This window comes from Carlito syrichta, unplaced genomic scaffold (assembly GCF_000164805.1).
Source record: "Carlito syrichta isolate Samal-C Ts95f unplaced genomic scaffold, Tarsius_syrichta-2.0.1 Scaffold306834, whole genome shotgun sequence".
In the NCBI taxonomy this organism is placed as follows: domain Eukaryota; kingdom Metazoa; phylum Chordata; class Mammalia; order Primates; family Tarsiidae; genus Carlito; species Carlito syrichta.
This window is the reverse complement of record NW_007250930.1, coordinates 458,782-470,939: the sequence shown is the minus strand read 5'-3', so window position 1 is coordinate 470,939 and position 12,158 is coordinate 458,782. Positions and strand designations below refer to the sequence as shown.

The 12,158-nt window shown below is 35.9% G+C and overlaps 1 protein-coding gene across 1 annotated transcript in view; it reads right to left on the bottom strand.

Moving 5' to 3' along the window:
• Positions 1-1,712: 1,712 nt before the first annotated feature.
• Positions 1,713-12,158, bottom strand: part of ATRNL1 (attractin like 1) — an 83,452-nt gene continuing 73,006 nt past the window's right edge. Inside the window, exon 8 of the mRNA XM_008063409.1 lies at positions 1,713-2,042. Within this exon, the coding sequence (XP_008061600.1) occupies positions 1,773-2,042 (270 nt within the window). The 3' untranslated portion in view covers positions 1,713-1,772. The remainder of the gene's footprint in view (positions 2,043-12,158) is intronic.

Sequence of the window (12,158 nt, the reverse complement as noted above, 5' to 3'; positions counted from 1 at the left end):
AAAAAAAAAAAAAAAAAAAAAAACTGATAGGCTAAATGAACTAAAGGAAGCAGTAAGGTCGAAGAATTTTCAGAGTTACAGGTACTAGAAACAGTAAGCTGGAGAGATTGGTGATACTTGAAGAATAAGATATTTAAATGGAAATTAAGGAACTTATTTCCGGTAACTGGAAAGACAAGATCTAGAGTATGACAGTGTAGAGAGTTGCTTAAGTGGGATGGAAAACAAGACCTGTGGTAGAGAGATCATGAAATTGACAGGCCAAGTATTAGAAGAAGTATTTATGTAGGTACTTGAATCATTAAAAAAAAATGCTTGACATATGCTGGAGAGTGACAGTGAGCCAGAAACTAAATTCTTCAAGAAAAAAACACAGTCATCTGAAGAGCAAAAGGTGAGTGCAAGAAAAGTAACAGGTCGTTTAAGTCTGATGACATAAGATTCAAAGCCAAGAGATTTAAAGAAAGAGGGATTGAGAATAGAGTGGAAATGGTAACAAGAAGATACGCACCCCACTTTCAACCCAGCTGTATTGAGGATATGGAAATAAAAACAGTCATCACTTGAAAGGACTACAGGGAAAGAAACAGTGGAGTATTTAGAAAGGGAGTCTTCTTCTGAGCACTGCAACACTCTGGTTTTGCTAATGGTGGTCTGCAAATGAGTTTTCTCATTAAGACTGTACAAAGACCTAAACAGTTATGTATATAGTTGTCTGTATACAAAAAAAAGTCAAAAATTTGCATTAATAATACTGGCCAAATCCAGAAAAGGAGTATATTCTTTAATCTGAATAGCAACCATAGAGTATATATTTGTAGACAAATTAAAAACAACAAAAATATTACCACTTTAAAAATGTTATAAAGAATTCTAAAAAAAAATAAAGTACCAGATAAACAAAAAGGAGTGAATGTAGAGTACAGAAAGCCATATGTAGGTTGCCCCAGCCACCTTCACATACCACAAAGTAATCTCCTATAGAAACCAACAGACTATCCTTAGGAAGCTTACTTTAAAGGAGCAATACAGGCCAGGCTCTGTGGCTCAGCCTGTAATCTCAGTGCTTTGGGAGACTGAGGTGAGTGGATTTCCTGCAGGTTCAAGACCCGCCTGGGCAACTTGGCAAGACCTCATCTCTACAATAAATCAAAAATTAGCCGGGCATGTTAGCGCGCGCCTGTAGTTCCAGCTACTTGGAAGGCTGAGGTGGAAGGATCTCCAGAGCCCAGCAGGTTGAGGCTGCAGTGGCCAGGAGCGGCCACTGCACTCCAGTCTGGGTGAAGAGTGAGACTCCAACTCAAAAAAAAAAAAAAAAAAGGAGCAATACATACATAAAGATATAGCAAGCCTACTTATGTAGTTAATCTTCAATTGTACCCCACACCTCTATAATAAAATTTGTTTTAAAAGATTAGAACTAGAATACTGAAAAATGAAAAATCCTGAAATCATGTAATGTATAGTAAAGAGACTGAGTTAGTTTCAGCTCCTGGTTCATAAGTTAAATCCAAAGAAATAGCACCACCTATTGGAACTTCTCATTTTTAAAAAAATTCTCAAATGCTGGAAATTGAGACTACATTTCCCCTCATTTGGCTAAGAAGATAAGCTTAAGCATTAAAAGACAAAATCTGACATAATGAGAAATCTTATATTAAATTAATTACTGGCTCATAATTTCGATCTCAAATAACTCACCATTTGACTACATTCATATAAAGATTTTATTAAAGATAAAAATATTCTCAACCAATAAAGAAATTACATTTTTAAAGTAACTCACAGATATGGTATTCCTGTATGCTGCTTGTATAACCATATATTGCAGAATATCCAAATATTATGATCATGACAACATCTCTACTATCCAACTCCATAATATGTGCTGAATGCCCCTCCACAGCGTACTGCTGACCATGTCCAAGAACAGTAGGCGTTTTTGTACTCCATGATTGACTATGTATGTTAAAAACCCATAATTCATCTGTGACGTTGCCATCATTTGTTTCAATTCTGCCTCCATACATAAAGATGTTTTCCTGTAAATTAAAATACATATATTAATAGTCAAAACATTTCTTAATTATGCATATTAATTAAAAATAAAAAATAAATTTAAACATTAATTTTAGTAATTGCTCACAACACGCATTAGGCATAGTTTTACTTGTAAAAGGTCAAATGTGAACACATGCATACTGACAACTAATGCTTTTACATATAAAAAGGGGAAAATATCCAAGCTTGCAAAAAATTAAAGATCTTTTTAAACTATTACATTAAATTCAATTAAGCATATTTTAAATTATCATACAAGAAGAGAACACTAAATTATTGTTGTGAGGATGGAAAACGCAGTAAGCTAATCAAGAACCTAAAATTCAAGGATGAGGCAGTACTATAAGAAAGAATAATATACTCCTCCCATACAACAGATTTCCAATATTTGAATGATCTGAGTCCCTCATTGTTAAATTTGAATTTTACCATCTATTTGAACTGCTTTGTGCTATTCTCAATTATTCACTGTTTTCATCAAGTGCTATTCACCAAAAAAGGAGACAACATTTGTACATCATGCAGAATACATCTTTATTACCATTTCTCATGACTGTGAGCAGATACTACATGCCTTCAGTTCACCTTTGGTAAAACTTTGTAGGACTTACAAATTATACAAATGATTTCAACTGCATATGATACAAATAAATCATATTTAGATTATATAAAAGGCATCTGATAAAAGGCATCTAAGGAAGACTCACAGCTAACATTACACTTAATAGTGAAGGAATGATACATGCCACTAATGTCAGGAATGAGATGAAGATGCCTGCTTTGCCACTTTTATTCAACACTTTATTGCAGGCTGTAGCTAGGGTAGATAAGTAAAAACTAAACAAAGGCATCCAGACTTGAAAGAAGTATTTCTATTTGCAAATGACTTGCTCTTATATGTAGAAAATCCTAAGAAATTAAAAAAAAAAAACACTTAAAGCTAATAAATGAGTTCAGCAATATTGCAGGATGTAAGATCAATGTATAAAAGTAAATTATATTTCTAGACACTTGCAATGAATAATCCAAAAATGAAATTAGAAAGAAAACAATTTCATTTGACAGAAGTATCAAAAAGAATATAATACTTAGGAATAAATTTAACAAAAGAAGTCCAAAACATATACTCTGAAAATTACAAAGCATTATTGAAATAAATTTTTAAAACATCTAAATAAATGGAAAGACAGATATCCCATGTTTATGGGTCAGAAGATTTAACACTGTCAAGATAGCAATATTCTCCAAATTGATCTAAAGATTCAACACAATTCCTATCAGAATCTCAGCTAGCTTTTTTGTAGAAATTGACAAATTCATTCTAAAATTCATGTGGAACTGCAAGGATGAAGAACATGAAAACAATCTTGTAAAAGAAAAAAAACATACTACAAAGCAAAAGTAATCAAGACAGAGTACTACTATGATAAATCAATGGAATAGAACTAAGAGTCCAGAAATAAACCCACACATGAGGATCAGTTGATTTTTTGGCAAGAGTGCCAAGACCATGTGAAGGGAAAAGAACAGTCTCATTAATAAATGATGCTGAAATGAATGATGCAAAGGAATGAAGTTTAACCCTTACTGCATGCCATATACAAAAAATAGATCAAAGAAATAAATGTAAGAGCCAAAACCATAAAATTCATAAAAGAAAAATATAGAGTTAAGTCTTTAATAAGTCCTGGAATTTGGCAATGAACTCTTAGCTATTGGTACCAAAATTGTAGGTAACAAAAAGAAAAAACATAAATTGGACTTTATCAAAATTAAAGTTTTTGCACTTCAAAAGATACCATCAAGAAAGTGAGAACAGTACACAAAAAATAGGGGGGGAAGGAATATTTCCAAATGATATATCTCATAAGAGCTTGTATCTAGAATATTTGAAGACCTCTTACAGCTCAATAATTAAAAAAAGAATCTAACTTTAAAATGAGCAAATGACTTCAACAGACATTTCCCCAAAGACAATACACAAATAGTCAAGAAGCACACAAAAAGATGTTCAACATCATTATTAACAGGAAAACACAAATCAAAACCATGTTGAGATAACACCTCATACCATTAGGTTGATTATAATAAAAAAGATAGATAGCAACAAGTATTGGCAAGGATGTATGAGTGAGTTGGCTGGTGGGAAAATAAAATAGTAGAGCCACTTTGGAGAACATCCTGGCGGTTCCTCAAAGTTAAACATAGAGTTACCATCTGACCCAGCAATTCCGACTCCTATGAATATGTTTAAAAACATGAAAAATGTATGTCCACACAAACATTTATACACCAATGTTACAGCAGCATTATTCATAATACTCAAAAGGTGGAAACAACTCAAATGCCCATCAACTAATGAATAACAAAATTTTGTATATCCATACAATGTAATACTACTATTCAACCATAAAAAGAATGAAGTACTGATACATTCTAAACATGGACAAACCTTGACAACATTATGCCAAGTGAAACATGACAGTAATAAGTCACATAGTATATGACTTCATTTATGTGAAGTTTTCAGAATAGACAAATACAAAGACAGAAAGTAAATTTGCGATTGCTTAAGGCTAGGGAGGATAAGGTGTTATGGGTGATACCTAAAGGGTACAAATTTTTTTAGTGAAGAGATGTAAATGTTCTAAAATGATTACACAATTCTTTGATCTTACACAAATCTGCAAGTGATAGTAGCACAATGTTGTATATACTAAAAACCATTGAATCATAAACTTTAAGTGAGTGAATTATATATCAGTTATATCTCAATAAAGCTGTTAAAAAAAGAAAAAAGGCAAAAAAACTAAAGACCGAAAATATGTATAAGTATATACACATAGGGAGATTTTCATCTTATTTTTAAAACACACGTTTTATATTTAAAACAAACATATATATAGAAAAGAGTAGTAGCTTGTTCTTTGTACTTCTCTTGTATTTTCTAAATTACTTACATTAGCACAGAAAATATATGAATTCATATCCAAAAGGCCTAGCCATAGACCCCAACATACATGAACTTTGTTGATTCGGAATAAAAACCAGTGAAGTGGCCTGCAATTTTAACCATGCTAAATTTATGACTCCCACAAATAAATAAAAATAATTCCAGTGAAATCCCTATAGAAATCTCAACATTGTATGCAGAAGGAGAAAACTCCATCCGAAAATTCATGTGGACTTTCAAGGGACCTTGAATACCCAATACAATCTAAAAAACGAAAATAAACTAGATCTCACACTTCCTTACTACAAAATTTATTACAAAGCTAGTCATCAAAACAGTGTGATACTAGCATGAAGACAGATATATAGATCAATAGAAAAAAAAACCTCACATATATGGTCAAATGATTTTTGGCTAGGGTACCAAGATCAACTATGAGAAAAAGACAATCTCTCTTTTTTTTTTTTTTTTTAAAGAAGTGTTTGGTCAGTTTTGTTCAGTATGTCTAATTGCATAAAACAGAAAACTAGATTAAAAAATGAGACAGGAAGGTTTGTTTTAAAAGTTTTGTAAAATGCATATTTTGATTTGACTTTACTTCCTAGTATTTTTTCTCTAACAGCACATCATTTTTCTATATTGCCTGTCCAGCCTCTTCACTAACAAACAAAAATGACCACATTGATGCAAAAATTTCTTTTCTCATTAAAGATAAATTTTTGTCACAAAGATTCTTTTTAATTTCTAAATACACACTGCTTACCAATTACTAATAAAATGTGAATGATTTAGTTTATGGAAGAAAACAAACAGATACTGATTTGTACCCAAGCCTTAAAAAGTAAATAGACACATCTTTTTGTTTTATTTTCTTTTCGTTTAATTTCTTTTCCTTCTTCTGAGAGCAATGAAGATGATGCAGACTGGAGTTCGGTCAAGTCTGAGCAGCCTCACTCTCCCGGTGTTGATTTCTCCTTTGCTCTTACTGCATTACCTACAATGACATTCAGGGTCTCTGCTCCTATCCATTTGTTTTCTTTTTTTTTCTTAATCTGAATAAAGTGTGGACTTTATTTTATTTTTTCCTATTATCAATATTTTTTATTATGATATTAGGGGTACAGTTAAGGGTTAGGTATACAAATACGTTTCGTTCAGGCACCCTGGTTGATAAGAGGTGTTTCCCCGTACCCAGATATTTACTACTAGTTAATGCCATCTCCCTCCCCCCATAGTTTCCCACTACTGTCAGTCATTTTCTTATAGTATTACAATGGATGTTCAAGGTCCACTATATGAGTGAGAACATGTGATACTCGGATCTTTGTTTCTGGGAGAGGTCACTCAGTATTATAGACTCTAGTTCCATCCAGGTTGCTGCAAAATTCATGATTTTGTTCTTTTTTATGGCTGCGTAGTATTCCATCGTGTATATGTACCACATTTTTTAATCCAGTCCTCTTTTGATGGGCAGCATGGTTGCTTCCAGGTTCCTGCTATTGTGAACAATGCTGCGATAAACATACGTGTGCAGGTATCTTTTTTACAGAGTGATTTGAGTTCTTCAGGATATACTACAGTAGGGGGACTGCGAGGTCATATGGGAGGTTGATATTTAGAGCTTTTAGGAATTGCCACACTGCTTTCCACAGAGATTGCACTAGTATACACTCCCACCAACAGGGTAGAAGTATTCCCTTTTCGCCACGCCCTCTCCAGCAGCTGTTATTTTTTGAGTTGTTGATAACTGCCATTCTGACTGGAGTTAGGTGGTATCTCAGTGTGGTTTTGATTTGCATCTCCCTGATGATTAGTGAGGTTGAACATTTCTTCATGTGTCTGTTGGCTGCTCAGATGTCTTCTTTGGGAAGTGTCTGTTCATATCTTTTGCCCATTTTATAATGGGGTTGTTTGGTTTTTTCTTTTCAGCTCATTTGAGTTCCTTGTAGATCCAGGATGTTAAGCTTTTGTCAGACCTGGTGTTGGCAAATACTTTTTCCCAGTCTGTAGGCTATCTCCCTGCTCTCTTGATGGTTTCTTTGGCTTTGCAGAAGCTTGTCAGTTTGATAAGGTCCCACTTCTCTATCTTCTGTCTTATGACCTGTGGGTTTCAGGTTTTGTTCTGGAATTGGATGCCAGTTCCGATTTCCATGAGGGAATGTCCTTCATTTTCTAAGGTTCTTATGGTTTGAGGTTTTACATTTAGGTCTCTGATCCATTTGGAGTTAATTTTTGTGTATGGGGATAGATAGGGGTCTTATTTCAATCTTCTGCATGTGGTCAGCCAGTTTTCCCAGCACCATTTACAGAATAGGTTCTCCTCTCCCCAGTGATAGGTGGTGGAGGCTTTGTCAAAGATTAGTTGGTTGAAAAATTGAGGTTTTTGCTTCTGGGATCTCAATTCTATTCCATTGATCTATATGCCTGTTCCTATACCAATACCAAGCTGTTTTGATGATTGTAGCTTTATAGTAAAGTTTGAAGTCTGGTAATGTGATACCACCTGCTTTATTTATTTTGCTGAGGATTGTTCTGGCTATTCTTGGACGCTTGTGCTTCCATATGAATTCCTGTGTTGTTTTTTCTAGGTCTGAGAAGAATGTTGCTGGTAATTTGACGGGTATTGCATTGAATTTGTAGATTGCCTTAGGTAAGATGGTCACCTTCACAATGTTGATTCTTCCAATCCATGAGCATGGGATATTTTTCCACTTGTTTGTGTCATCTTTGATTTCTTTGAGCAGTGTTTTGTAGTTTTCATTGTAAAAGTCTTCAACATCTCTGGTTAGGATGATGCCAAGATATTTCTTTTTTGTGTGTGAATGGAATATTTTTTTTCTATTGTGAATGGAATAGTGGTTTTTATTTGTGTTTGCTTGTTTATTACTGGTGTAAAGAAATAAGATTGTCTTTTGCACATTTATTTTGTATCCTGAGACTTTGCCTAAGGCCTTTATCAGTTTAAGGAGGATTTTGACAGATTCTCTTGGGTTTTCAAGTTACACAGTCATATTGTCTGCAAAGAGAGATAACGTGACTTCCTCTTTCCCTATTTGGATACCCCTGATTGCCTTCTCTTCTCTGATTACTCGAGCCAGGACTTCCAATACTATGTTGAACAGGAAGGGTGAGAGTGAGCATCCTTATCTTGTTCCAGTTTTCAGGGGAAACAGTTCCAATTTTATTCCGTCTAGGAGTATGCTGGCTGTGGGTTTCTCGTAGATGGCTTTTATTATTTTGAGGTATGTTCCATGTTATGCCTAGATGTTCAAGGGATTTTATCAAGAAGGGGTGCTGAATTTTATAAAAAGCTTTTTCTGCATCTAATGATATAATCATGTGGTTTTTGTTTTGACATCTTTTAATGTATTTAAATACATTTATGGTTTTACAAATGTTGAACCAGCCTTGCATCCCAGGGATGAAGCCTACTTGGTCATGATGGATGATTTTTGAGATGTATTGTTGAATCCGGTTTCCTAGGATCTTGTTGAGAATTTTAGCATCTATGTTCATCAAAGATATTGGCCCGTAGTTCTCTTTCTTTATTGGATCTTTACCTGGATTGGGTATCAATGTGATGTTGATTCATAAAATGATTTGGGAAGAGTTCCATCTTTTTCAATCGCCTGGAATACCTTTAGTAGAATTGGAATCAGCTCCTCCTTAAATGTCTTGTAGAATTCTGCTGGAAAGTCATTTGGACCAGGGCTTTTGTTTGTAGGTAGTTTTCTTATTATGTAGTCGTTTCTTCAGGGTCAGATGTGACTTCACCTTTTGTGTTTCTGATTGTGCTTATTTGGGTTTTTTTTTCTTTTTTTCTTGGTCAATCTAGCTAGGGGACCATCAATCTTGTTTATCCTTTCGAAGAACCAGCTTTTGATTTCATTGAATTTTTGTATTATCTTTTTGTCTTCTTGGTCCTGGAATTGGGCTTTTATTTTGGTGATCTGGATTCTTCTGCTGAAATTAGGGTTTTTGTGGTCTTGCTTTTCCAGCTTCCTTAGGTGGCTTGTTAGGCTGTTTTGTGTTCCTTCCATTTTCTTCATGTGTGTTTGCAGGGATATAAATTCCCCTCCTACTACAGCTTTTAAGGCATCACATAGATTTTGGTACAATGTTTCTTCATTTTCATTTGTTTCCAGGTATCTTTTGGTCTCTGTTTACATTTCATCATTGACCCAGGAGTTGCTTAGCATCATGCAGTTTAGTGTCCATGTCTTTGTGGGTTTTGGGGGGACCTTGTTGGTGTTAATGTTTATTTTTATTCCACTGTGGTCCAAGAAGGTGCATGGTAGAATTTCGGTCCTTTTAAATTTGCTTATGCTTGATTTATGGCCATTATGTGGTTGATCTTAGAATACATTCCATGCAGTGATGAGTAGAATGTGTATTCTGTGGTCTTTGGATGGAGTGTTCTGTAGATATCAGTTAAGTTCATTTGGTCCAGAGTCACACTGAGGTTCCGGATCTCCTTGCTGATTTTTTGTCCTGATGATCTGTCTAGGGTTGTGAGTGGGGTATTAAAGTCCCCAATTATGATGGTGTTAGAGTCAATATCTTTTTTTAATTTTCCTAGAAGTTGCTTTATGAAAGTTGGTGCACCTATGTTGGGTGCATATATGTTAAGGATAGATATTTCTTGTTGATGGAGTGAACCTTTTATCATTATGTAGTGGCCCTCTGTATCTTTTTTAATTTTTGATAATTTAAATGGTATTTTGTCTGAAATTAGGATCGTGACTTCTCCTTTCTTTTCTGTCCCATTCGCCTGAAAATTTGTTTCCCATCCTCTTACTTTGAGTCTGTGTATGTCCTTTCTAGTGAGATGGGTCTCTTGAAGGCAGTATATTGTTGCCTGGTGATATTTTATCCATTTTGCCCTTCTATGTCTTTTCAGTGATGCATTTAGTCCATTCACATTCAGGCTAATTATTGAAATGTGAGATTTCATCCCTATCATAGAGTTCTTATAGAGTTGTTGTTCTTCCACTTGGTTTTTTTGTCTTTCTTTTGGTTTTGGGGTTGGTTCATGTATATTTTATTCTTTTTCCTATACTCTTGTGAAGAACGTTGTTCTTTTTTCCTTTTCTTCTATGTTTAGGACTTTCTTAAGTGTTTCATGTAGAGGTGGTTTGGTGGCAGCATAAGTTCTTAGGGATTGGATATCTGGGAAAGATTTTAATTCTCCCTCGCTAATGAAGCTTAGCTTGGCCGGGTAGGTTATTCTTGGTTGAAATTGTTTATCCTTTAGGACTTTGAAGATAGGGCTCCAAGCTTTCCTAGCCTGCAGGGTTTCTGTAGATAAATCTACTGCTATTCTAATTGGTCTTCCATGGTAGGTGATCTGACCTTTTCTCTTGCTGCCTTTAGGATTTTTTTCTTTTATGCCTACTATGTTTAGGCAAATTATTATGTGTCCAGGAGTTGGTCTTCTCATTTGTTGTCTTGCAGGGGTTCTCTGAATCTCTTGTGTTTGAATTTTTGCATCAGTGATTAGATAAGGGAAGTTTTCTTGAATGATCTCATGGAAAGTTAGTTCCAGAGTGGTCTCCGTCTCTCTTTCTGCTTCAGGAAGGCCAATTACTCTTAGGTTCATTCTCTTGAAGTAATAGCTCATCTCTTGAAGGTTTTGTTCTGTCTTTTTGAGCTTGTTTTCTGTGTTTTTAGGAGTTTGAGTTAGTTCTATATTTTGGTCCTCAAGCTCTGAGATTCTTTCTTCTGCTTGGGTAATTCTACTTTCCATGCTTATCAGTTTGTTATTTATTTCATTCACAATATTCTTTATTACTATTATCTCAGATATCAGCTCCTTCCTAGTTTCTTCTTGTGTCTCTTCAATTCTTTTTAATCTCTCCATTAATGTCTTGATATCTAGGTTTGTAGTTTGAGAACCTTCATTCTGGTGGCTCTTCATTGTTTGCATTCCGAAGTCAGTTTTCTCAGTGTCTGCCCTCCCAGGGGTCTGGGAAAGACTCATACTCTTCTTTTGGTTTTTCTTCATTTGTGTAGATTTTTCTCTCTCTCCCCCTTTCCCTCCCCTTTTTTAATTCTGTTTTTGAGGGAAGGTGGAGTTGCTTTTGTTTCACCTCTGCAATATCCTGTTCTTCCTTATGAGGGTCTTCTGCTTTGTTCACTTTTGAGGTTGGAGTGTGGGCTGCGGACTGTACTTTTTTCAGTTTTGAGGTTTAATTGAGAGGGAAGCTGTGGTTCAGAATGTATATGCTGATTCTAGCATCCACCAACAGGTGTATGAGCACACTGGAACCTATTTCCCTCTGCCTTACAATCTGTCTGTGTAGCAGTATGTAGGCTTGATAGGGGTATAAAAGAGGAAAATAATGGAGGAAGGGGGGGTCAATAGGAAGTTAGAAAGAGAGAAGATCGAGAGGGAAAACAGACATACATACCAACTATCAGGTGAGAAAGAGACACAAGGCCAGAGAGAAGTGAAAAAAGACACATAAGAAAGATTCCCTAAAGAATACTGATAGCTACGTAGAGACAGACCAATGAAATCATGAAACAGTGTAAGTCGGAAGGCAAACAAACAACAGTGATCAAAACAAACAGTCAAAATGATAAAATCACAAGTCAAAATAAGAGATCAGACTAAAGTCACTTCAGCTCTGATCTCCGGCCTCTCCCCTATGTTTTTCATTGCAGGCAACTAGATTTACTCGCAGTTTGGGTTTGTTGTTTTTTTTTTAGCCTGCTGCCTGGAGTTGCTTTTGTCTGATTCAGCATTGGGTGGGGCTTTTCCTCCTGTTTAGCGATGTTACCTTAGGAACCGAGGTGAGGGTTGTTGATAGGTGGATAGGGCAATGGAAATCTCTGCCTGGAGAATGGCCAAGGCAGATTCACTTTCGCAGGTCCATTTCTCTCCGCTTGTCTGGGTCCCCAAGCTTGGGGTCACATGCTGAGTGCCTCAGCCATGGTGGGCCCAGAGCTCCAGAGCTCCAATGCTCCAAAGGGCAGGCAGTGAGCAGCGAGAGTGGCCCTGAGCCCCCCACAGGGTACTTCAGCCAGGAATGGGACCAGTGTCTCTGAGGGGCGGGCGCCCAGAGCCTACCCTGAGTGACCGGAAGCTTGGTGCTGAGTGCTGGGCAGGAGACAATGTAGCCAGGGAGGGAGCTGAGACCTG